We start from the raw sequence: 26,603 nt of genomic DNA, 5'->3' as shown, positions 1-26,603 counted from the left end.
TAGTAAGTGGAGCTGACAAAATGGATAATGACATAGAAACAAAGAGGTGGTCATAATGGTATGCCTGATCTGTGTAAATATTGATATATAAAATCAGTATAAACATATCTAAGGTCATTAGGTTCGATCGAAATATATGTTACCAGAGGATATGTCTTGAATGAATATATCAAAGAAAAGCAAACACTGTAATCATAACAGCCCAAAAACCTGTTGCGCCAGTTTGAAGTGCATATTGGATGCATTCTGACTGTATTTTTATGAGTTGGGCGAGTCTTAATGCACAGTTTATTAGCTATGTGCTTGGAAAAATGAAGAGTTGTGCAGAAAATGGGTGGACATATTGGACAGCAGTGGTCGGTTTTGGATGGCTTTTTTGTCCACCTTTTAAAATAAAGTGTAAATTTGCACTTTCAAAGGCGCGTTATTCGGATACTTCCTGTGACAATAGCAGCAACCATAAGGGCTAGACAGAGGGACACACCTTCAACACATGAAAGAATATTTATCAACAGAATGTTATTTCAGCTCTCTGGATCGTACACCACAGGGACAAAAGCACTGGGACACACCTCCTAATTATTGAGTTTAGGTGTTTCAGCCACACCCCTTGCTAACAGGTGGATCACATTAAGCACAGAGCCATGCAGTCTTGGCAAACACTGGCAGTAGAATGAGTTGTGCTGATGAGCTCAGTGACTTTAAACATGGCACTGTCATAGGTTGCCACCTCTGCCACAAGTCTGTTTGTGAAATTTCTGTCCAGCTAGATCTGCCCCTGTCAACTATAAGTGCTATTTTTGTGAAATGGAAGCATCTAGAGGTAACAACCTCTAGAGTGGGGCAATAGAAATGCTCCAAAACCACTGGGAATAAAACATCTTTACATGAACTTACAGTTAAAGTTAAGACCCTTTTGCCTAATATGCATTTGAGAGAGGAACACAGGAAAAAATTGGAGACATTGGACGTGTGGCTGATTACATATTCTGCTCAATATACTAAAACAACCAGCGGTTGCAGGTTTTGCATGGATTCTTTTTCTACGGCTTTAAAAACCAAGTACATGTAAGATGTGTGTGCCTGAGAAGAATTGTCCTTGATGCAACTGCAATATCCAGAGCTCCTGTGTCTTTAAGCCCCTCCTCCCAGTGAGCCCAGTGGCAGTTTGAGCCAGAGCCCTATACTGAAAGGCAGGTCAGCGTCTTCTCAACACAGCTACAAAACTGAACAGGCGCTTCCCGGTCTCCAGTAGTTGCTATGCATTGTGTGAAGGCCTACCAAGCTTGCTGGTAGGTGGGCAATAAGGATTTTGTTACAAGATTATGTTATCATGTAACAAAGGAAAAGGGCTGGAATCCCAATGAGGCATTTCAGGCAGCTGAGAAAAGTAGTTTCTATGGGAGAGAGTTACTTCCTCTGGAGTGTACTTTAAACTTTGTGACTGTACATGCACAAAAAGCTATACAACACACTAAAAGAAAGGGAAAAACAGGAAAAGTATAATAGGTCCCTTTTAAGTGAGGCAGTGAAGCCAAATAATGAAGCCATCAACAAGCTGCAGACAACCGAAAAAGTTTCCAGCCCTTACATTCTACAGGGATTTTATTTTACAAATAAATTTGTGAGTCTTCTCACATAAGTACATCTGATCCTAAGGGATAAAACAGTGTAATTCTGATTGTAAAACGTGTTTGAGGCATTGTTAAAGGAAGTCTCTCGACAACATGTCTTTTGAGACCTTGGCTTAAATTCATGCCTATCTTAAAGAGCACATGAAAATCAACACAAAACCAACTGCCACTGGCTGCTCAAGTTTTAGTAAATCAAGCAGAATATGTAATCAGCCGCAGGTGTAATATCTCCACTCCACCCAGAGAAGTGCATTTTGGCCTATAAACTATGCTTAGGTTTGTGCGCTGGTTTCATGCAGAACACATAGGCAGAACGCATCTGATTTGCACCTGAAACTGCTGCAAAGGCTTAGTGCATCATGTCCTGAATGTTGAACTTTAATGGAGTGTAACTATCCAAGCACCTGTCTAATACATTAACTGTGCATATGTGCATAGTGGAGCACGCATTCACATGTGAATGCATGTGCTTGTTGCTAAGAACTTGATTTTAATAGCACTTACAGCCTGACAGTAAAACAAAGATGGTGTGTGCACGTTTATTTGCAAATGTGTTTGTCTCATAGAGTTAGTGAGGATGATCCGCCTCCAGGCTGCAGCAGCAGTGTTGTGTCTCTCTAAGGAGATGTGTAGAGGAGTGAAGCAGCTTTGACAAATTCTTCCTGCTGTAGCATACCTCCTGGCATTCTCCCTCAGCTCAACACGAACCCCGCTGAGTCACTTATAAGACGCCAGACACTTTAAACATTCTCTATTTCCCCTGCTGGGAAGAACAATAGAGCTTTTATATCTTTACTTTCTGGACTCCTGCCTCATCACCTGCTGTTGTACACTTACTGCCACTTTATTAGAAACCTCAACTTCATTGGTACACCTTGTAGGTGTATAGTTGGAGACTGTAGCTCATATTGGTCCATGCATTATTTGTCAGGGTTCAATGTGTGTTGGGTATAACCTCAGCAACATTGCTGTGCCTGATACACTCGTACCAGCACAGCACTATCATTTCCATCTGGCCAGTGGTGGTCATGTGGTGGTCCTTTCCAGCTAATCTTCACACAGTAATGGCAAACCTACAAAAATTCAAATATAAATTTAGCCCCACTCATTCACATTGAAGACATAATGAGTGTTTCAGCCTGGATTGTTTTTCGTGTGAGGTGCAAGAAAGGGAGGCCAAACAGAGCAGGGGTAATTTACATATATCAGGCACAGTAACAGCCTGTTTATTACTAAGGCATAAAGAGAGGTGGAAGAAGGTCATGCTAAATAAATGATGGCTGTTCTGGGTAAAACCATACAAATGTTATAAATGGACCTCAGGTAAAAAAAATATATACAAGCCAAAAAGGACAGGGGCTCTTTTATTGGTATAGAAACTTTACATTATCTTTAAACTTTAAAAAGGCTCCACTCACTTGCAGATCTTATTGACAAAAATGGTTCATTAAAGAAAAATCAATTGAAAGGTTATTTAGGGAACTAAAACTTGTTCTGCTATGTCATTGCTCCAAAGAACCCTTTTTAAGAGTGTATGTTGTAGATATATACCGGATGAGTGTAGCTGTATGGTATTTGTGCCTAATAAACTGGCATCTTAGGGTATATGGAGCACATCGTGTGAACAGACTGATGGTACTTCATTCACAATCAAGTCGTATGAATATAATACAGATTTGGCTGAGTATTACTTTTATTATTGTGTTGCTTTACGAAACTCCAGATAAGCTATTAAGTATAATGTGTTTCAATGACTATTCCTGACAGTCTGTCCCCATCAAAGTGATATCAATCTTTATTATGAGTGTTCGCTTAAATGAAATACAGCTACTTTGTTCCTACAATACTTATAATTACAAGTACTATTTATTTTCAGAACACAATCTTATGCAAAGTGAGTGCGTGTATATGTATGCGGGGGTCCATTAATGGGCACACACAATGAATAAATGGGCATATGCATGGTTTGGGATCATTTTTTTTCTGCAGGCAGCATAAATAAAATCAAAAAATGTATGATTTTCAATCAGAGGAAGGAAGCAGAGTGCCGTATGTGGAACTAATTAATCTCCAGGGTGGCTTTTGAAAGGAATCTGCTTTAGATGATCAAGCTTTGATAACTATATAATGAACTGATTGCTAGACGTCAGGAGCTTGTGGAGAATTTTTAAAAATGGCATGAAACAAAGTCACAGCTGATGATCAAAATTATACAAAGAGAGAGAGAGAGAGGTGGTGAGCAATGGAGTCAGATCTAAGAACTTGCTGTTTGTCATTTTTCACTGTTCTTGTGATGTGGTTTGTTTACTTTCTCTTTTGTTCAGTCTCCCATGAGCTCCACAGTGTATACATTAGCTCTGCTTTGCCTTTCCGAGCCCCCGTCCTGAGTTAAAAGAGGCTTGTTTTCTCATTACCTGCAGATCGATTGTGTCTCCATTCAAAATAATGGCTACTGAACCTCTGTGTCACGCTAACCCATTGGCTTAAGTTTTGAAAACCTGACTGGAAACACTATAACAGCATTTACACATGGAGTGCTTGTCTCTCATCTTGGTCCATTTTCTGTCTATGGTGTGGCTGATAAAATAAGCTAATTTTAATGTTCTATGGATATATTAGGTGACCCATTACTATTAGAGGTAGACCTTCAGTTTGGGCCTTAACTGTCGAAACAGCAATACTAATTTCTGCTAAATTTTGTGCTTCTATGAGATTCTAGTACTATGTTAGCACTAAACTAGTGTACGTGCACATGAACATTCTTGGCTTTTCTAAAATTAACCACAGATATTTGAACCATGTAAAAGAGTGTTTTATTTGAATCTTGTAACGAACATATTAACATAAATTTGACCTTGTATGTAGCAGCTATACAGTGACTCTTTCAGTCAAGAGCCCTGGCATTGAGCTGCCACTGTTTTCCATTTGTAATAACCTGTTAGGATTCCACTCCTATTCACAGTCAGTGATGTATCTAGGATTTCCAGAAGGCCTAGAGTGACATTTTTTTCCTCACTAAATTGGTCCCACCATTATAATTCAAAACATGACTGGTCATTTCCTAACTATGTTGGTAGTAAATCCAATGCATTAGGCCTTCAGTCCAGCTCCTGAAGTTCCAACCAATGTGCGAGCGTGTTTTTTATCTACCTACATACTGTGAAGAAAAAAACCCGGATCATTTTCTGTTGGGCGTTTCAAAGTTTTAACCCATTTTTTTTTCCAACCAAAACATGAAAAAACAATGAAAGAGTAGTACTAAAATACCTGCAGAGTTTAAGACCTAGAAAACACATCTCTTATAAGAGGCTGATTTTATATTACAATGAACAGATACCGTCTAATGTAAGATAAAGTACTACTTTCTGAAGATTTTAATGGTGTGATGCTATTATGCAAGTTTGCTGCACAATTTTAAAATCAAATTCAATATTTGTAATGCCTTTTAAGACTTCAGCATAGCAAAAATAATACAATTCCACCACATAACAATGCACCCACTCTAATATGTCATGCATTAATGATTGGTTGAAAAAACACAGATACGTGTTTTTAGATAGTGTAGTCTTTTCATTATGTTTGGCTTTCTTATCAGTTCTGCTGTCCTCCAGCCCTTAAAAAAATATTAAAAGGATTCAAATCTGTGGTTGGTTTTAACAGCAGGACTGCTGTCAGCTAGATATTTTTGGTTTTCTGACCATCATCTTACAATTTAATTAGGGATGTCCCAATTTGTTGTAATCTTACCTAAATTGTGCAGCTATAATATCTATGAAAATACAAATTGTACAATTTAGGTAAGATTATGCAATATTGATAATACAGTAATCTATTAATCTGTTAAATTTTAATATGTGCATAATGTAGCATTCTGCACTGATAATGTTTTGTTTTTATCCTACTTCCTAGAAAATAACAATTTTACAGTGAGTTTAATACTGGCTTTCAGGACTGTCTAATAACTAAAGTAAGCTGTCTAAAATGTACGTTTATCACTGGCTAATTTGTGTAATGCTGATGATTGGACACTCTTTTGGGGTTCTAATTGCAGAAAATCTTCTAAGCATTCTCCATTCAGAAGTGTTTCATGATGCAGTATTGCTTGCTTACCCAACTATCCCTGGGGCAAAGGCAACAGCATTGATTTTTTACTGTTATAAATACTCTACTTCCTAAATATTTAATTTCTTTTCCCTTCTTTGGCAACTTCTCCTCATGTTTCATGTGATTTGCTATAGGTCAACACCAAAAAACAAACAAACAAACAAAAAAAAATCATAAATACAGTCGGTCACTAATCCACTGTTGAACTTTTTTTCTTCTTTGACCATCTTAACAAACTTTTTTTAGGCCTCAGACTATGAATCTTCACCAACACAGTATATGCTGAATAGGAACAGAGAGGAAAAGTGCAGTGAGAAGCAACAGTTCAACAGAGCACAAAGACCATGGTACAGAGCAAGGCTGCAATGGGACTTTTCTAAAAACAACAGGCTCCCTACAGACAAAAAGTTGTCGAAGGAAATTCCTGGTATGCTTGACATAATTGGCAATAAAGTGGTTCTGATTCAGCTCCTGATTCTGAGATCTATAGATGGAAACCAGGCTGAAAACCGATCTGTCAAACACCAGTGTCAAGAGACATCAGCAGGTGTTAGCTGGTCACTGCACCAGTGTGACACGGTTCACATACGAGACTGGCTTTTCTTAATGCAAAGAAAGCATGTTAAAGTATTTTAAATGTGAATTTGAACATTATTGAACATTATTATTAATCCCTGTAAACTTCAATAGTGTCAATTGTGTATTTATTAATTTATAAAGTATGATTATATTCTAAGTTGTTACTTAATGTTGAGTTTAGTGGCTTTAAACTAAAAAATTAATAACTAAAAACTATTTGGAGCATGATTGTGAAATTTTGCATGGAGTTAAATTGAAGTTTTTGCTTGAATGTTTTTTATGTTACCTGCTGGGCCCAAGGTGAGTTGACATGAAATAAGATTTCGTTTTTTTTTTTTTTAGCTATGTGCCAGATTTTACAGAATACATGCCCAACTTGCAGAGTTACGTAGTTCCCTGGTCATGACAAGCACTCAAAAACCTGTTAACTTCCTGAAAATAGAAGGTATTTCCAACCTCTCTGATTTAACAGATCAGCGCCCCATTTAAACTTGCAGGGGAAAGTGTCATTCCAGGTAAAACCCAACTCTTCTTTGTAGAGTGCTCGAGAGGACAATGTAGCTTCCAAGCTAAGCTACCTTTGTTTTTTAAGGTGTATCACAGTCGTTTCCAAGAGTTTCTGGTAAAATCATTATTAGCACTGAAGTCTGTCATTGTTTTCTTATCTCTATGAGTTTTTTACTGTGCAAATGAAATGGATGTCTGCCTACTGACTGCAAGAACCAAACTTTAGAGAACATAATTTGCGTGAGTGGAAAGATGGTGTGTGTGTGTGTGTGTGTGTGTGTGTGTGTGTGTGTGTGTGTGTGTGTGTGTGAGAGAGAGAGAGAGAGAGAGAGAGAGAGAGAGAGAGTCTCACACTTCACTCAACATGAAATTTTAAAGCTTTAAAATGTTAAATTGCTTGGGTGATCTCATCTTTATATAAACCTGTTTTTGTCTGACAGCAACAGTGCAAAGCCATGCTCCAGACATAAAAATGAAACAGTGATCTTGCTGACAGCAGATACAGCATCTGAAAGTGTTTTTCTATTGTTCTTCTATTGTTACAATGTCAAGCTTGTAACAATAGGAGAAATCTTTTTGGTGCTGTATAGAACCCTTTTCAAAAACATATATAGCACTAGCACATTTGCCACCAAGCTGAAGAACCTTTTCATAATGCAAAGAACCCTTTAATCATGCAAAGGGTTCTTTGAGTGTTCATGGTCCTATATAGAACTATTTTCTGTACTAAAGGATGCTTGAAGAACCAACGTTTTTGAGTGTGCATGATGTCATTAATGACTCTTTGTAACATGAGCTCGCCAATCGCTAGCCATTAAATGGTGTATGTAGCAGCTAGTTATGTTAGCTGACTTATTGTTTGGGGCCTGAAGTTGGCTTCTTATTCGTATTTGTCGTTATACCTTAAATGGTGCAACAGAATGCAGGTGACTGAACGTAACTGCTGCACATTTTAAGGTGGAACATAAAAGTTGATGAAGAAGCTCTTCAGCTTTATCTTATTTTGGAAATCAGTAAGCCAGGCTAGCTAAGTATCATTTAAATATTGTATGCATTTTCCTTCTAGTTTCAGTCATTTTTTTCTTTTATAGACATTAGCCATTTCTTATCAAGGAGTGATAGAAAGAAAGAGACTGACAGGAGAAACAGCAGCACAAAAAGGTGAATATAGGAAAGAACGTCATGTTTGCACACTTCTGGATCATTAGTTATTTTTATTGTACTGTATATTTTAAGAAATAATATAGGACAAAATAAATATTAAAACTGCAGAAGAGGTTAGAAATGAGCTTAACACACAAGCAGCTGAGAGAGGAGAGGAACTGACCATACAAGCACCAGGAACAGCAAAGGAGGTGAGAGCTAATGCAGAGGGACAGAGGGAAACAGAACAAAATAATGCAATATGCATGTTAGTGTTCTTATTATGTGGTTTACCAGCAGATACAGATATATTTATTTTTAATCACTGGTAATTATACATGCAGTTCATTCTTTTTTAGATAAAGTTATTGCTATTTTTTTTTACTTTGAACTGGCAAACCATCTGTACAATCTATAGTGGAGGCACTCTGGAATCTAGAGGACGGGCTATGTTACTATGTGACTGGGAAAAATGGGCTCAGCCCCTGATGTTGGTACAGTGTAGTTACACCCGGTATAGTCATTTGCAAAATTTTGGATACCCCTGGTCAAATTACACAGTTTTTGGGTGTGAAAAAGTGAAAATAAGTTAGTTAGAATAACTAAGTTTAACGTATTGGAAAAAATCAAACATATTATGCAAAATGTGCTGTAACTTGCAGTACACTTGCAGTATGTTTGTGTGAATATGGCTCTGTGATGGCCTGGAGAGGTTTCCTGCCTTCCACCCAATAAGTGCTGGAATAGGCTCCAGCACCCCTGTGACCAGGAGGATAAGCAGCTTAAAACATTAGGATGGTCTTTTGGATATCTTTGACCAAGTCATGACTTTGTTATCCTTTTTCTCAATGTTTTTTTCTGTACAATTGAGCTCAAGTAAATGAACCAGACCTAGGCTAAAATGCTACCAAATACTACCAAACAGTTACCACAGTACTGAAACCTTTATCTATTTCAACATATATCGAATGGATTGCTAAACATTCTAGCAGTGCTAGCAGTGGTTAGCAGTGGCATAATCAATTTAATTATCTTAAAATATTACTATTACATCTGGGGCACTATTTACAATTTCACATCTACATGTACCATTTCAAGCACTTTTAGATCACCATTAAGGGCCTAGATCAACCGAAATCAAGTCTTCTTTATTAATAATTGACACTGAGGCATGACATGCTAATTAGCCTTTTCTACCTCTACTTCTTAATCTTCCCCTATCTGATCAGTTTTTTAAGTATAGAGAGATCCATGCTCATGAGAAAGTGAATGAGTAACACATTCTGAAAACATATTAAAAACCATTTCAGTACTTATTTTTGTAAAAGGTCAGTAGCTTCCTAATAAGGTCCCTCATATTATTTATTATGTGAAGAAAAACAGAACCACAAGAAAATCAGCTCTCTGAAAAAAAAAGACTGTGCTCCAAACTCCATGCATGTTTTCAAAGCATGGTTACATGTAGTTACAACCAATAAGAACGGAATACTACATGACTGGCTTAGCAATGCCCTAGAACTGGTATTCTGGAGAACTTACTGCATAAATGCTGCCTGACCATTTTCTCTGAAAGGTTTATGTTGCTGTTGGGTGTTTTTAGTGAACAAAAAATAGCTTACAAACCAAGTATCATTCAGTACCTTAAAACTACAGATGTGGACGGGAATCTGGTTTAACCATGTGAGGTGCCCAAATTTGAATACTGAAATCACTACCCGGTTGTTCGTTATGTTTCATCACGGGAAGACTGAGAAAATATCCAAACCAACAATTTCATTAAACAGCAATTTTATTTAACAGGCCTCTTAAATATGGTAAATTTCCTTGTATATGCGTTTAAATATGCATATTATATTACTTTGCTATTCTGACACACAAGTGCCAGCATGTTGCTAAGGATGTTTTATTGTCTACCACAGCATATTAGAGTTAAAAATTAAATAATGAATACAAGTGCAGACTTCGACCTTTAATTTGAGGGTATTTACATTCAGATTGGATGAACAGTATACGAATTACAACCAATTTCAATTACGCAGCCCCCGTTCCTCCTTATATAGGGGCTCAAATGTACTTGGATAATTGACTGTTTTACTTTACATGGCAATGCTGTCCTAGTGATACATAAATGTATGGTAAACTGCATCCAAGAGGCCTGTAAATTGGCCTCAGTTTGCTTATGAATAAACAGCTGACCAACAAAACATAATTATGGTTGGATTTTGGTCTCAAAACTGGTAATCCCTGTGCTTGTGTGTGTGACTTAGAAAGATAGCAATGTAATCCTTAAGAGCACACTGCGCGTGACGTAAAAGCAGATATGACCACAGCACTAACATTTAATTCAGGGCACGCTTCCGTCTGTTTTATCCGTTCATTCATCCTGCAGTCCAACACAGAGTGATCAGGTGAGTGAGAGAGAAGGAGCAGGGATGAGGGCAGGGTCAAAGAAGATCAGGTACAGGACAGGAACACAAGAAGGTAGATTTCCTGTCACTTTGAATCAATTCCTTTTGGTTTTGCAAAGCTTTGGTTCCATGAAAATCACAAGTGGAGGGACGGTTGATGTCTGAATACATTAGGACTGCATGAGCACACATACAAAGTCAAGTACAAAGGAGGGATTTCAGAGCAGCAAACAGAGAATCAGAATGATCAATAGCAACATTAGAAAACCAGATTATTGAAGTATTATTGAGATTAAGCTCGATGCTAACTTTATTTTCAGTAAGCATTATGCCTTTCAAGCACTTTACAGGGGAAATCAAATAAATAGTATCTTACCGTGATTGGAACCAGATGTCTAAAGAGATGAACGCCTCCGAAAGCTATATCTCAAAAGGCTTTTATACAGAATGATTATGAATATGTTGTCTGACATTGTTTTACAATAGTATATATTTTACATGGCACATGCTACCAAATTGGTCCAAAGTCAGAACTGAAAACACATTTCAAACACAGAACACAGAACTAAAATCCTTTTTCCTTGAGTAACCTTATGCCTTACTTATGTTTACCTTATTAAAATACATAACTGAACATTCCATTTTGTCACTACCAGTATAGTAATAATAACACTGCCTACCATCTGTTTCGATAGTGACAACATTAGCTAATTTGCACAACTCAAAAATGCTACTCAGGTCATGGCTAGCAAACACAGCTCTGAACAGTTGTAAACACATAACATCATATTTTTAGTTATATGCAAAAGTGCAGAATATGTGTTTCGATAATGACAATTCTTAAGGTTACACACTGATTTTCAGACTTCGGGACACATTTACTTTAAAAACAATGGGATCTAACTGCTCACCATGTGGCCACGAGGGACGGGGTTGCAGTCTCACTTCCTGCTCTAAAATGCAAGGGTATGGTAGAATTAGTCTCCGCCTATGGACTAAAACTTCATATTTCAGTAGTGACATGAAAATTAGAGACAGCATTTTTAAAACAAAGTTGTTTATTTAAAAATGAGACTCATGATAAATATAAATCTTTCAACTTCACTTTAAAATAAATCAAAACAATCTTTTTGAAAAATAATAAAGCAAAAAAAAAGCATTATTTTCACAAGTTAAAATCTATTACAGAGTAAATGATGAATTTGAGCTTATTACTATGTCAATTAAAGCCATGTTTTTTTATAGTTTGCTTTGAACTACATTTATGGTGGAAAGGTACTGGAAAGATACATGCAGGCCTTTATAAGGCAAAGTAGCCCCACAAAGAAATCTTATTTTTTCCACTGTTTTACCATTTCCAAAATTACATATATATTTTGGATAGAAAATAAAATGGCTATATTTTGCGTTATAGACATTGCGACCCCTAGTTACTATCATCACCATTCTAAAGATATCTGAGCTGTTAGGTTCCTCTGCAATGCACCATTTTACATCACACCATTTTCAATGACTCTGTATACATCTCAAATGTTAAATTAAACAGAAATCTAAAAATCTGTGGAATTAAAACCCCCTTAATATAATCATATAATCACATGTTCATACAGCAACAACAAAAAACAACGTCAGTTAAAAGGGAGCTTCAACATTTTTCATATACTACATATTTATATGCACATATATTAACCATACAGAAATACACCTAAATGTACAGGTAGCACATGTGATATGAACAACACTGCCAAAGCTCATGGCTGACAATTTTTTTTCCAAGTGCTAACAACTAAAATGCATTAATGCAAACATAAATCATATGAATAATGAATTACAGGCATTTGTATGCAGGAACAAATTAGCCTGGGTTAATCAAAAGGACAACCATGTATGTCACACATACTTTCTTTTGTTTATATTTCATATGCAGCATCCATAGAATAAAGAGGAATGGCAGTTTTGACCATCTGGAATACAGGCTGCGTAAGTAACATACATTCAAACATAAATATTTTTATCTCTATTTAGAGCAGATTTGAAAAAGAAAGGACTTCACCTGATGCATAACTGTGCTGCTGTTAGAACATAAGGAGTACAGCAGTACAAACTTTACTGATGATGATTTGAAACATTCGCCATTATGACTCACGTTTCATCCTCTGCAAGCCAGTTGCAACACAATTACAGCACCAGTTTGATATTCAGAAAGTGATTATTTCTCAATAAACATTGTCACATTAACTGTCGTTCTGATTTAAGAGCCCGAATACAATGAAGAACCACACTGAGAATTACACTTCTAATTGAATGCGACATCCTCATCTCCAATGTACCATGCAGGTCAAACAGACAAATTTTGCGCAATGCTGAAGTCAATCAGAGCTTTAATTTTAATTATAGGCTATATCTCGGTTCAGATGACTCATCCTCATTTGAACACCTTCTGAAAACTACAGTACTGTGCAACAGACAGAGACCTTAATTTGATTAATTTCCAGTCATGATGGCCATTTAGAACACATTATTCATTTGCAGGAGATTCTTCTGAGTTCTACTTCTTAACTTACAATTAGTCACTTTAATAAGAAAGGAGAAAACCCAATGTAAAAAAAGAACAATACAGTCTTTCCAAAACTGAGTTTAAAAAACTATTTAAAGACACACTCCTAACCTCATAACGTGGTGCAAGACATAGCAGACCACCAAAGCTGTTTTCATTTTCTGTGAGAAGACAACTCAACGCAACGGGTCTGAAAGAATGTGTAGCTACAAGAAGCCGTTACTGAAAATAGTACATAGACAAAAAAGAAGGAAATTTGCAAATCAAACAGAAGCTGCTAGTGTTCTAAAAACGGACTGGCCAGTCCAGAGTCCAGACCTCACCATCAGTAAATGTGGTTGGGATTGCTCGGATCATGAGAAGCAGAAAATGAAAGCAACTTCTAAGACTGAACTTTCCCTGAAGATTTCTTTTAAAATCTGAAAACAAGTCTCCAGAGGCTGTAAAATGATACTGCTGGCACAATTGACTGGAAATTAAATAAATGAAAGGTGCTCTGTGACTTTTGAAAAGTACTGTATATTTATTTATTTGTGAGTATTATTGTATACACTCACTGGTCACCTGATTAGGTACACCTACCTTGTATCTACATTATTGTGTACTTTATCTGGTCCAATAGGTGGATTTTATAGTTCTGCATTTACAGACTGTAGTCAATCTGTTTCTTAATAATTTGTTAAGCGTTTTTAATACCCAGGACCACCACGGTGCGGGTATTATTTCGGTGGTAGATAATTCTAAGTACTGCAGTGACACTGTCATAATAGTGACATGTATGTTAGTGTGCATGTGCCGCACAGAGCGGATCACACACAGCAGTTTATTGGAGTATTGAAACAACTCAGCGCCACTGCTGGGCTGAGAAATAGTCCACCAACTAAAAATATCCAGCCAACAATGTCCTGTAGCCAGAAACCACCAGCATCCTGTGGCCAGACCACTGAAGGTCCAGTGGAAGACTTTACAGCAGATGAGTTATCAGTCCACCATCTACACAGTGTACTAACAATATAGGTGTGTTTAATAGAGTCTTTAAAAACTCCAGCAATAATGCTCTAGCTGTTCTACTTGTACTGGCACAACACTAACTAAAATACCAAGACCACGTCAGTGTCACCACAGTACTGAGAATGTGATAACATCCAAATAATCCCTGCTCTGTGGTGATTCTTACCATTGACCATTACATTATGCAGAGAAACAGATGGGCTGGATCTCCAAATTCATGGAAGCCTTTTTTATCACAGAGCATGACGTGTGCCGTGTTTTTATTGGATGAAAGGTTGATCAAAGTTAATTAAATTGTTGATGCATTTGAATTTCAATAAAGCATGTTGATGTGAAAAGTCAGTTGACAACAGATATAAAGTGTTTATTGTTTAGCCCAGTAACAGGTGATTAAAGTTACCATTAAATGAAGGACATCTCATTTGTCAGACATGTTTGCCATCAATTCCTCCCTCTTCCCAGGAATTAGGAGGAGCTAAGATACGAGGAAATGATGCAAGCAAAGGAAACAGGGGCATGCAATTAAAGATATGAGATCCTCCCATGGATTACAATTTGTCATTGTAAAACCACAAAGGTCACCTATATGGTAAATGGACCTGATTCAATAAACAATGAATTTAAATACAAAGTAGGTATAAATTAAAAAAGCAAATGAGTCTATACGGGCAGCTTATTTTGCTGCCCTGACACATCTATAAATCTTATTTAACCAATTGAATCTACTAAACATTATGAAGTACAGTTTCCTTCCATCTTTGTGGAAACATGCCATGGTTTCATTCATTATACACTACATTCATCTAGCATGACAATTTCAAAAGCAGAGGACATACAAGGTACAGTAAAAAGCACACAAGCACATTTTTGTATATCAACACTGTCATTTTTGGTTGTGGATCACAGTAACAGTTGTTGCTCATGCAAATGTATTAACTTGGTGTTACATTCATTCAGTCTTCTCTCCTTCAAAGGTCTTTTCATATGTGCTTAGTTTATTAGATAGCTGTGCTATCTTTGAAACATTCATATCATGGTTTTGAAAACCATTTCTCTCCTGTCCACTTTCTCTCTTCAGTAGTCCAGTCTTCTTAAAGAGTGCCGCCTTGCAACAACTGTGCATCAATAATGCGCGGATGGAAAGAGAGGTAACAGTAATTGCTGTTAACACCATCCCAAAGTGCACTACAGTGCCTCAGCCTCTTGCCTGCATGCATGCAGGAATATTTGTGGAGCTGGAGATATGGAGTGATATCACTGAGATCCATTTTAGTGTAAAGAATCATTTTAAGCAGACAACATAACACTCTCCAAATACGTATCCATCTCATTAAAAAAAAGCCTTCAGCACACCTATCTTTTCCATAGGATCTTCCCAAGGATCCTTTTTGAAAGTCTGTATTCAGAGCTCACCAAAGCAGCCTCTGCTGTTGAATTCCAGGACAACAAACCAAGAATGGATTCTGCCTAGCCCATTAGTCCACAGAGATTTAATATTCCCTCAGACATCTGTAGCACTGAGATGGGCTGCTAACACATCCTGGGCCTCAAGCGCCTTTTTGGTCTTGTTGCGAACCACAGTGGTGTCATGGCCCTCAGGGTGCATTGAATCAAGTCTCTGCTCACAGCGAAAGACGGCTAGGAACGCACTGCGGTAGTTTCGATTCATCCAACCATAGAGAAGTGGGTTGGCAAATGTTGAACACATGGCTACAATATGGAAAACAGTGTACAAAAGCCTAAAGTCCCTCATGACCAGAACACTGCTGTCAATGTCAATAGCCAGCTGGAAGGCATGGAAGGGCAGCCAGCTCACAGCAAACACCACTACCTGCAACAGGAAAATTCATCACAAAGCCTCCAACACATGTAGTATGACCAATGGCTTTATCACAGTAAATTTACATAAATTCATCTGTCCTCTCAAAAAAAAACGTTCAAAGAAAGTTATTTTAGAGTGTGAATGATTGTGAGTAGGTGACCTGTCTACAAAATATAACCCCATTTCCAAAAACAGTTGGGACACTGTGCAAAATGTAAAAAAAAAAAACTAAATGCAATTATGTGAAATTCATTTAAACGCTGTATTTCATTGAAAATAGTTCAAAGACAACATATCAAATGTTGAAACCGCAAAATTTTATGTTTTTTGAAAAATATATGCCCATTTTGAATTTGATGCCAGCAACATGTTTCAAAAAAGTTCAGATAGGCCAAACATAAGGCTGATAAAGTTGTATAATGCTAAAAAAACACCTGGTGGTAAATTGGCAACAGGTCAGTGTGGTGTATCAAAACAGCATCTCAGAGAGGCTGAGTCTTTTAGAAGTAAAGATGAGGAGGGATTCACCACTCTGTGAAAGACTGCACAAGCAAATAGTGCAACAATTCAAGAATAATGTTTCTCAACGTAAAATAGCAAAAAAAAATTGCTTTTCATCATCTATAGTACATAATATCATTAAAAGATTCAGAGAATCTGGAGAAATCTCTGTATTCAAGGGACAAGGCCAAAAACCAGTATTTGCTGGCCATGATCTTTGGGCCCTCAGGTGGCACTGCATTAAAAACAGACATGATTCTGTAGTGAAGATCACTGCATGGGCTCAGGAACACTTCTGAAAAACACTGTCTATGAAAACATTTAGTCACTGCATCCACAAATACAAGTTAAAACTCTAAAATTCAAAGAAGAAGCCATATATAAACAGGATCCAGAAACACCACCGCCTTCTCTGGGCCTGAGCTCATTTAAAATGGACTGGGGGAAAGTGGAAAAGGTTCTGTGGTCTGACGAATCAACATTTGAAATTCTTTTTGGAAATCATGGACACTGTGTCCTCCAGGCAAAAGACCACTCAGCTTGTTATCAGTGCACAGTTCAAAAACCAGTATTTATGATGGTATAGGGGTGCATTAGTACACATGGCATGAGTGACATGCACATCTGTGAAGGCATCATTAATGCTGAATGATATATACATGTTTTGGCAACATATGCTGCCATCCAGACAACATCTTTTTCAGGGAAGGCCTTGCTTATTTCAGTAAGACGATGCCAAACCACATTCTGCATTGCTCCATATTAAAAGAATCTGGGCGCTAAACTGGCCTGCCTGCAGTCCAGACCTATCACCCACTGAATACATCTGGTGCATTATGAAATGAAAAATATGACAAAGCAGACCCTGAACTGCTGAGCATCCTATATCAAATAAGAACAGTAAAACATTTCTCTTTCAAAACTACAGCAACCGGTCTCTCAATCTCAGTTCCCAAATGCTAACAGAGTGTTGTTAAAAGAAGAGGTGATGAAACACAATGCCCCCGTCCCAACTTTTTTGAAACGTGAAATAAAATTTCTCAGTTTCAACATTTGATTTGTTGTCTTTGCACTATTTTCAATGAAATATAGGGTTTAAATGATTTGCACATCATTGTATTTTGTTTTTATTTACATTTTGCATAGCATCCCGACTTCTTTGGGTTGTACAAAAAATCCTTTCTAGGACTTCATCAAAAGAAGGAAATAAAATTATATAGAAATAAAAATATAAGATGTAGATCCAACATATATATTGCCCATGTTTTGTATGTGATGCTAAATATGTTTTCTACTGCTTGTCATTGGTTCAGGGAATTAGTTTTGCTAGCTTTCTTCACAATATGCATTATAGCATATCAAAATCCAGGTTATTTCTACTGAAAATACTACAAAGTAGTATTGACTTAATAGCATTACATACCATGGTGACCAACATCTTGGTGGTCTTACGACGACGATGGTGACGGTCATTGCGGCCAGCTGGGCTGATGTGGTTGCGGAGTTTACTCCATATCCGGATGTACGCAAAAGAGATGACCACTAGGGGTAACACATACTGCAGCAGCAGCATGGAGATTCTGGAAGGAAAACAGAATAACATTAAAGCCTCAAAACTACAATTAACAATAACACTGCGTCAGGAATTTGCAAGCACACCTGATGCAACATCAAATTTAACCACACCTGTCATGGCTCCACCACAGTTTGCCAACCATGAATTCTAGCGCAACTGTTTCTTGTGCCTGGTTTATGTTTAGAGCTCTGAATAGTTATTTGAGCTGTTTGTTGTTATTAATAATACTTTGTATGCTTGTATCTGCAACCATTTCATATCCTACTTCAGCAGTTACTCACGCCGGTCCTGGAGATCTACTTTCCTGTGGAATCTAGTTTCAACCACAATCTGCCACACCTGTTGCAGCTAATTAAACTCCCTGATTGTTTGGATCAAGATGGAACTAAACTCTGCATGAAAGCAGATGTTCAGGAAGAGGGTTGATGGTGACTGTCCTGCATGCCTTACCCAGGTACACAATTTATTCCCAGCTAATGCTTCAAAAGTAGCTTTTATTACACTGCTTTTTATTGGCAGAGCCTGGGAGTAGACAATGGCCATGTCGCACTAAAAGTCGGTGTTCCATCACTGAGCTGAGGTAAGACAGTTAGAACAACTCGTCAAGCTCATCCACAAATCCAAATTAGTAGATAGAATGTTCTCTAATAAATGTACATGTACAGATCCATAGACTGGCCTGATAAGCTGATGTTGTGTCTTTCGAATAGCTCGTCACTTTGGTCATTTGGATGACCTGACGCATGAGAGTTCTTGCTCCAGTCAACCCTGAGGTACAAGCAATGACAATGTAACTCTAGAAGAATTGAGAACACGTCTCTCATCAGAGGAAAGACCGAAACACGAGATCTATGGAATGCATCACTGAGGTACTGTGGCAAGAATTCATCAAACTACCTACTTTTGTACAGTAATTTTGTACTGATGAAATGCATTTTTTCTTAATAGAGAATAAGGTGTATTGAAGCCCTTTGTTGACTACCAGGGCATTAAACGAGACCTTGGTGCTATCCACTGCCTGTGCCAGCTGTGCAAGGCACGCAAAATCTACACCAAAATAGATCCCCATGGCATGAACAGCTTTATCTAGCTTTGGGATGGTGACAAGCAGAACATGGCCTTCAGTGCCATCTCACTATTTAGTGATGCCATATAGATATGGTCTGGGGTTTGAACAGAGAAAAGCAAAGTTGCTTGAAGACAGTAAATTTGTTATAATATAATTTGGGAACATTTGAAAACCATGGCCGCATCCTGCACTGCATTTCACCCTTTCGTACTGTATACTAATCATAAGAATTTAGAGCATATTTGCAAAGCCCAGAATCTTAAAGCAGAGGCACTGCCATGGAGCAGAACACCACCTTCAATGCCATAACCAATCAGCTCCTATGCTCTGGCAGCTGGATAAAGAAATGCAACTCTGATTCACCTAAAGCAAAGCCTATATACGTCCTCACCTGTCCGAGCATGACAAAAAGTCCAGCCCAATGCTACACTTGTGGAGAAAGCAGACAAGACTACAGCCTGCTTGACTGAGTACTCAATTGGATTGGGATCACACAACAGTTATTGGGTTGGTTGTTGAGGATCATTGAAAAATCACTGAAATGCATGTCCAGTCTTGGCCTCGGAGATCTATCACCCTAGGGACTGAACACTACGGTTGGACATAAATTGTACATGGTGGTAGATCACCAGGATCAGGATTTGGCACCCCTGCTTTAGTTTATGGACTAAATTCACAGTAAACTGTGTCTTTTCACTGAATACTCCTATTTATAATGCATTAATGCAGCTCCATGCACCTGTGCTGGTCCCTGTGTGTGTTCCTATGTCCACGTTTGGAGTGGCACAACTCATTACTCAGGCCACTGTCGCATAGTGCATACTAGCCTCGGTTACTAGCCTCTGTTGTTCCCCTGGAATCCAAGCCAGTATGAGGTACTGGCAGTAGATGATGGAAATATTTTGAAATGAACTTCCAAAGTTCCACTATAGGGAAAGTATTTATGAAGCATCTCAGAAAAGAAAATCACTCTTAGCTCCCCAAAAACCTCTACAAGTGAACTAAAATGGTTCCCAGGATCCCAGGTGATGTATGGTGATGAAAAAGGGGAATTCACAAAAAAACACAAGTCTCAAGTCTATAGCTAAGAAAGATGAGAGTGGCACAATTTAGCTTTTTATAGTTCACACAAAATAAGGCACAGAAAGGGTCTGGAATTCAAAGTGGAATTTCAGGTGGTGGAAATTACTTAGTTTACAACTGATGTTTCTCCTAGTCATTATTTCAAAATAATTAACTTCCATGAGTAAAATGGTGGATATGACATTTAAATTAAACTGCTTAATCTGGTAAATCAAACCGCACAATCACAGGGCAGTGCTGAATAAGGAAAAAACCAAGAAAGTGCATGAAACTTGAGGCATTTACTTACGAGTAAAGAGTACCATCTGTGCTGCTCCCTGGCCACTTCTCCCCACATACTTCAATTGATTCACCTGGTGAGAGATCGACAATCCCATACTCCCTGAAGATAGCGAGTGGGCTAGCAAGTACAGCACTTATCACCCAGGTGACAGCAATGACGAGAAAGCAAGTGTCTTTTGACATCCGAGTCTCCAGATGATAAACGATACATCTATGTCGATCTAGCGCAATTACATTTAGGGTTATAGTGGAGACATGGACAGCTAGACCCTGTGCATAAGGTAAGGTGAAGCAAAGTATTTGTCCAAACTTCCATTCCCCAAGTAGAGTGTAGGCCAAAGTGAAGGGAAGACATAACGTGTTGACGAGCAAGTCTGCTACTGCTAAGTTGGCAATGAAGAAATTGGTGACTGTGCGGAGTGTCTTGAATTTGCAAACCACGTAAATGACAAGGGAATTCCCTACCACGCCAAGGAGGATGATGGTGCTGTAGGCCAGGATAAGAATCACTTGAACTCCCAGCAGCTTGGTGCTATCTCCCAGTTCGAGTAAAGAATGGGTCAATGTGGAATCAGGTGAGTTGACTTTGTTAGTAATGACCTCAGCCCTCAAGGAGCCATTGACTATATTGATGCCATCCATTGGTCACATTATCATGATGATCTGTGGAGAAATAGGTAGTTATTTCATAGAATGTGAAGATCTTATGCTCATTTAATAGGAAACTATTTCTAATTTAATCTCTCAGTAAGTAAGTAATGGCACAACACCAATGTACCTAATTTCATACTTCACTACTTGCTTACATATTTTCTTTGCATTCTGCCTGAATTTTGCTTTGCCTGTTCCAAGCACAAGTTTCAAAAGATGTTATTTCACATTTCTAAAATATTTTATGCTCAATTCTTCAAGAGTTCAATCAGTGTTAGAGTTGGCCCACAAAACAAGAGCTTTGCAACTGGAGTATTTCAACTGAACTGTGATGTTTTTGTTTTTAATCATGATATCAGCTGTGTGGAATTTGATGGAAATGTGTATCTTGTAACAAAAGAACAGTTTCTAACCATGTGTCCTGGGAACAAGTTCCAGTGTCTAAGCAATCATGAAAAACTGTAAACTATACTCCTAAGATTTGTTTCATTTTGCACTAAGCCTTGAGTAATCAAAACAAGACTAAAAAGGCTGCATCAGTTTTATTTTCTTCCTGTAGTTCAAACTATTCTGAGCACAATACTGCATGTAAGACTTGTGATCAAATGGTAAGTACAACCTTTAATAAACATTAACTTTCATAGGATTTAAAAACTACTTTAAAATCTCTTCTGAAATAAACTTCAATATTTTTTATTTCATGTCATGTTGAAAAGACACATGCATACCAAACACAGGTCTATGGAAAAAAGGCAGTCATAGACTGACGTGTACATTTGATGAAGAAACTTTGACATTGTTTTGGTATATAAATCACCCATATGTGAACGGTTAAAAATGTACTTTAGGAAATTAAATTTAAACACAAGCAGTTTTAAACATATTTAGCTGTTTGAAGCCACCAGTGCTGAGTGGAAAAATACCAACTCTTCTTGTCTGCAAAGTTTACACAAACCTTCAACATATTAAAGAAATCAAAAAAAAAGCTCTCCATACTAAGTTACTTCATCTATTTGTTTAACGATTTGTTGTTGACCATTAAAAGCTTAATGTTTTGCCATTTTGGGTTTGGCCCCTTTTTGCCCAGGAGTGTATGTCTAGTGATACATTTGCTTTGTGGCCAGTAATTACTATTCATGTCGGTTTAATAATGATATAGAGCCCTAGACCCTTTTCACATTACCAGCTTCCCACTTCCATTGACAAATACCACCACTTAATATTACAACTGTTAATGCAAGCTTTAGTTTATCTGGAAAGCAGCCTTCCTCTTCACTCATGCCTCCTCCTCATTAGATATCAAAACCTTCTGATAATATCTTGACTTTTTTATGACCAGAATATTTCTTGTTTTCAAATGTATTCCACTATGTGCGCTACTAGCCAAGCATCTTTGAGGCATTTTGTTAATACTGCCATCAGCGCCACAAGTCTAAAGAAAATAAGCCATAACTGGTCTTTCACTGCCTCCTAACAAAGTATGCATTACATCCTAATTTTCAAGTCAGCTGTTATGATCAGCTAATGTAAGATTATCATTATTCACATTTGGCCATGACAACATGACTCAAGCGTCTCTTGGTAAGTTCAATTCGTTCACTGACATTAACATGTAAAATACACTATTTATATTTATATAATTTTTCAAGATGTGCTGCAAATATATACAATGCTTCACCTTAAATAACCCTCTAATATGGCTGTTTTTGCTTAGCCTTAAATGTTGACTACACCATTAGTATTGGTTAGACTGGAAACATTGTTACCTGCTTTCAGTAACCAATGGAAGTAGCAGCCCAGGAATGTCAGATGGGACTGTTGTCCAAGGAATGTAGACTTATTTTACGTGTTTCAGTAAAAACAGCTTGGGATTTAAACTTGTTTTAAATAATGATTACTAGCCTGCAGTAATATATCAAGAAGAAAAAACTCATAGACATTGTTTTTGCTCAAGCCTCACACTGGTAATTTCTGACATGATTACCCAAGGTAGACACATCGCACAGTCTAGAGATCTGTCTGATTACAGAACACTCAAATCGTGAGTGTAATCAAGAGAAGGCCCTCGCAGACATAGGCAGCCTAGCTCTACTGCTTACATCTCAAAATGTATATATTATTTTGTCATCTTTGTAATATAAAACTATAGACAGGTACATGTAGAGGGAATAGCCTAACAAATCTGTAATGCTTTTGCGTATAAAATAAGAAGAATTTCAGAGGAAATTCTTTTTTCAGAGGAAAGCACATCTTGATCATAGACAAGATGTGCTTTCTGTTACACAGAGAAAAAAAACCTTCATGCTTCTGATTTTCTAAGCAGCAAAAGTATTACAGTTTTGTTAGGCCATTGCCTCAACATGCTTATCTCAGCTTACAGCTGGAAAATAAAACTGAGGAGCCTTCAACATGGTGTAAAATGTCCTCAAAATAATCAGGGCAGAGGCATGCAGTGTTGTGGAAGTCATGAGTTCTGCAGTCCAATGGGCAAATGAGTGTTCATTTAAAAATTTCATTCGAATGAGTTAAAAGGTTTTCTCTAGTAATGTTGCTATAAATGCATACCTGCCACAAACACCGCACTTTATATACACTGTGCCATCTGTTTTTTTAGTATCCACTTTCTGCTGCTCTTGAGAGTTGCCTGAAGGAGCCCTGAGTGGCCAAAAACAGCACAAGGTTCTTTTGTTGCCTCTCGCTGTTTCCAAGTAAGAGGTATATAGATCAGTGAGGATGATATCTTGCATAAGGGTGCATGTTTTCTTCCCTCACTAAATTGCTTCTCTCAGTTACTGTTACAAGCTAGACTGTAATGACCTTACTGCAATTTTGCATTGGAATTTCAAATCCTCAGGTGAAGGAGAATTACACCAATTTTCACAAAAGTTCTGGTCAAAAGTCTTTCAGAGTGGTCTAATGTGAAATTCTCTATCAAAAACATTAGTCAGAAATATTTACAGGGATCAAAGCAACAAATGCCTCTAAAAGCTCACTCACAGAAAGTTATTACATAAAATAGTTACAGAAATACTTTGAAACACTACAGAAAGACTTTGTCTGGTGCCTGAGACATTGTACTATGAATTGTTTTGAGGTTAGCGTTTGGCATACAACATGCATTTTTATAACACATGGAAGATGAAGAGGAACATGCAGAGCCCTCTAAGAAAAACTGTGTATTCATATTTGGCATCAACTTTAATGAAAAAAACTCAACATCAATTAAAAACTCAGAAAACATGTGTCATTTTTGATAGCAGATAAAATAACGGGAATGTTTGCTTGGTAGTCATCTTGACCCCTGTTCCCAAATATGTTCCTCTACAAGTTCCATCACATCAAAAAAAACCCAAACAAACTATGATTTAGTTTACATCACAAAACTATATTAAAATAAAAAAAAACTGAATTAATATTAAAATTAAAAATAGAAAAGCATTTAAAATCAGCTAAAATGGGATCTGCATACACATTACACAATACACATTTCAGATTTTTAAAGTTCTGGCATGATAAACACATGATATATGGTTCTATACAGAACTATAGTGAAAATGTCTCTATTTAGCACCAAAAAAGGTTCTTCTATTGTTACAAGCTTGACATTGTTCTTTTCAGTGCTATGCAGAACCATTTTCAAATAAGCTCTATGTAGAGCTATGTACAACACATTCTCAATCAATCATGCAAAGAACCCTTTAAGCATGAAATGGTTCTATACAGAACTCATGCTTCTAAATGGGACCGACCCTTGAAGAAGTATTCTTTTTAAGTGTGAAGAAGAGAAACCAGCCTAACTGTCATCTGCGAATCGTTTTGTCTGGACTCGAAACTGCCACCGCGTTAATGACCGGATAGGATCAGATTAATATTTCATAGCAGATCCACTCTCAGAGGAAATCTTCAGCAGATAATGACAGACTCCCTGTTGTTTTTCTCAGGGAGAGAAGAAACTGACTGGATTGAGCTTCACACCAAATCAGGCCATCCTTGGCAGATTCATTTGGAACTAACTTTAGGCTCTCTGGCAGGTCACTCTACTTCATCTCGCCTTATTAAAGCTCACACTCATACGGCTCTGTCAGCGGCTCGATTAGCGCGTTAATCAGTCGGTGGAAAGTTCAGATTAAACTTCCCTGGCAGTGAACGATCTAGCACCAAAAAAATAATTAATAAATAAATAAATTAATAAATAAATAAATAAACGCACAAACGGCGCGTTTAAGAAAGTAACAGAGTGACTTACCTGTTTTTGCAGATTGGGGTCTCAGATCTCCGTCTCCGGAGAGACATCATTAGCGATGCAATGAAAAAACGTCGTTTGAATTTATCTAATCATCGACGGCTCGTTTCAATTTCACTCACAATTTTAAAAGAAAAAAGACTTAACTAGCTCGGCGCTAATACTGTTAAACCGACACCCTTCTGCGTGAAGGAGCTCCAGCGGGAGTGCCAGAGAGAGCCCAGTCACAGAAATTAGAGTGAGGGGGTGTTCCACCAGGCGGGCGGGCGGGCGCGGGCGCGCGCTCTCTCTCTCTCTCTCTCTCTCTCTCTATTCATTATCCATTTTATCAGATCCACTTACCACATATACGCTCCTGGGCAAAACGCTGAGCTTCTAATGGTTAAATGTTTAGGTTTTGCGTGTAAATATGCAGACAACCTATTATATGATGGCTTCATACAGATGAAAAACATTGCAGAGCTAGTTTGTATTTAATGTGAGACCAAATATTCTCTATAGGGTTTAAATGTGGACTATGACCAGGCCAAAACCATCAGTAAAAAGCATTATATTTTGGCATTTTTTGCCCAAGAGTGTTTGTAGTTCTTCAATTACAACCTGTATTCCATCTGTTTCTCTGTATACTTTATTAGCCCCCTTTCACCCTGCTCTTCAATGGTCAGGACCCCCACTGGGCAAAGTGACCAGATTTCTGAAACGAAAACCAGGGAAATTTCCAGTTTGGGAGTCAATACACACACACACACATTTTCTAAACCGCTCACCTTCTGGGTCACAGGGGGTGCTAGAGCCCATCCCAGGGGTCATTGGGCGGAAGGAAGGGAACACCAGTCCTTCGAAGGGCAGACACACAGACATATACAATCACCACTATCAGTACCCAGTGCACCACCATGTCGCCCATGTTACCGACTGGTTACCCTGCAGTCTCTCTAAATAGGCTCCAACCAATTCACTCATGAAGGAATGACATTGACTTAACCGTGGCTTTAGGTTCTCCATTGACTGAAATGTATTGCTTTTGACAGCTAAAGCCCTTAATGGCCTAGCTCTGGCATATCTTGTTGATCTCTTGAAGCATTATAGCTCATCCTGCAGAAGTGTGGACTTGAGTCACCAATTTGAAGACTTCAAACACGACTTTGGCTTTAACACTAATGACTCAGACCTGGACTTGGATTTGGGCCTCATTACTGTAAAAGACTTGAAACTCGCGAAAAACAGGAAGAAATTTGGTGAGGCTTGATCTTCACTACCTAGCACAGCCTACACCAACATAAATAGCTTTAGATATTCCAGCTTTTTCGTTGTTTGTCCTGTAATCGTGAACATCAACCAGTTACATTTCATAGCAGTAGAGAAGTATTTTTATTCAATTACCACTGCTATGATGCACATCATTTCTCCTGGTGAATCTACAGGATTCATAG

The 26,603-nt window shown here is 37.8% G+C and overlaps 1 protein-coding gene across 1 annotated transcript; it reads right to left on the bottom strand.

The window, feature by feature from the left end:
• Positions 1–14,641: 14,641 nt before the first annotated feature.
• On the bottom strand, positions 14,642–25,379 carry npy2rl (neuropeptide Y receptor Y2, like). The gene is made up of 4 exons (XM_036557807.1): positions 25,174–25,379; positions 20,284–20,939; positions 17,690–17,846; positions 14,642–15,774 (listed from the first exon to the last, which is right to left on the bottom strand). Exons 2-4 carry the CDS (start codon positions 20,916–20,918, stop codon positions 15,445–15,447), a joined length of 1,122 nt encoding a protein of 373 aa, XP_036413700.1. The 5' UTR covers positions 20,919–20,939; positions 25,174–25,379; the 3' UTR covers positions 14,642–15,444.
• Between the last annotated feature and the right edge of the window lie 1,224 nt (positions 25,380–26,603).

Source organism: Colossoma macropomum, unplaced genomic scaffold (assembly GCF_904425465.1).
Source record: "Colossoma macropomum unplaced genomic scaffold, Colossoma_macropomum, whole genome shotgun sequence".
NCBI lineage: Eukaryota > Metazoa > Chordata > Actinopteri > Characiformes > Serrasalmidae > Colossoma > Colossoma macropomum.
The sequence above is the reverse complement of the archived record's forward strand: the minus strand, read 5'-3'. Positions and strand labels throughout refer to the sequence as shown.

What these genes read in the sequence shown, in the direction of transcription:
- npy2rl (XM_036557807.1), bottom strand. Translation starts at nt 20,918, where the DNA reads ATGGATGGCATCAATATAGTCAATGGCTCCTTGAGGGCTGAGGTCATT. An exon ending in ACAGATGGTACTCTTTACTC is followed by an intron (nt 17,847 to 20,283) that starts GTAAGTAAATGC and finishes TTTTCCTTCCAG; the next exon opens with AATCTCCATGCTGCTGCTGC. An exon ending in CCAAGATGTTGGTCACCATG is followed by an intron (nt 15,775 to 17,689) that starts GTATGTAATGCT and finishes TTCCTGTTGCAG; the next exon opens with GTAGTGGTGTTTGCTGTGAG.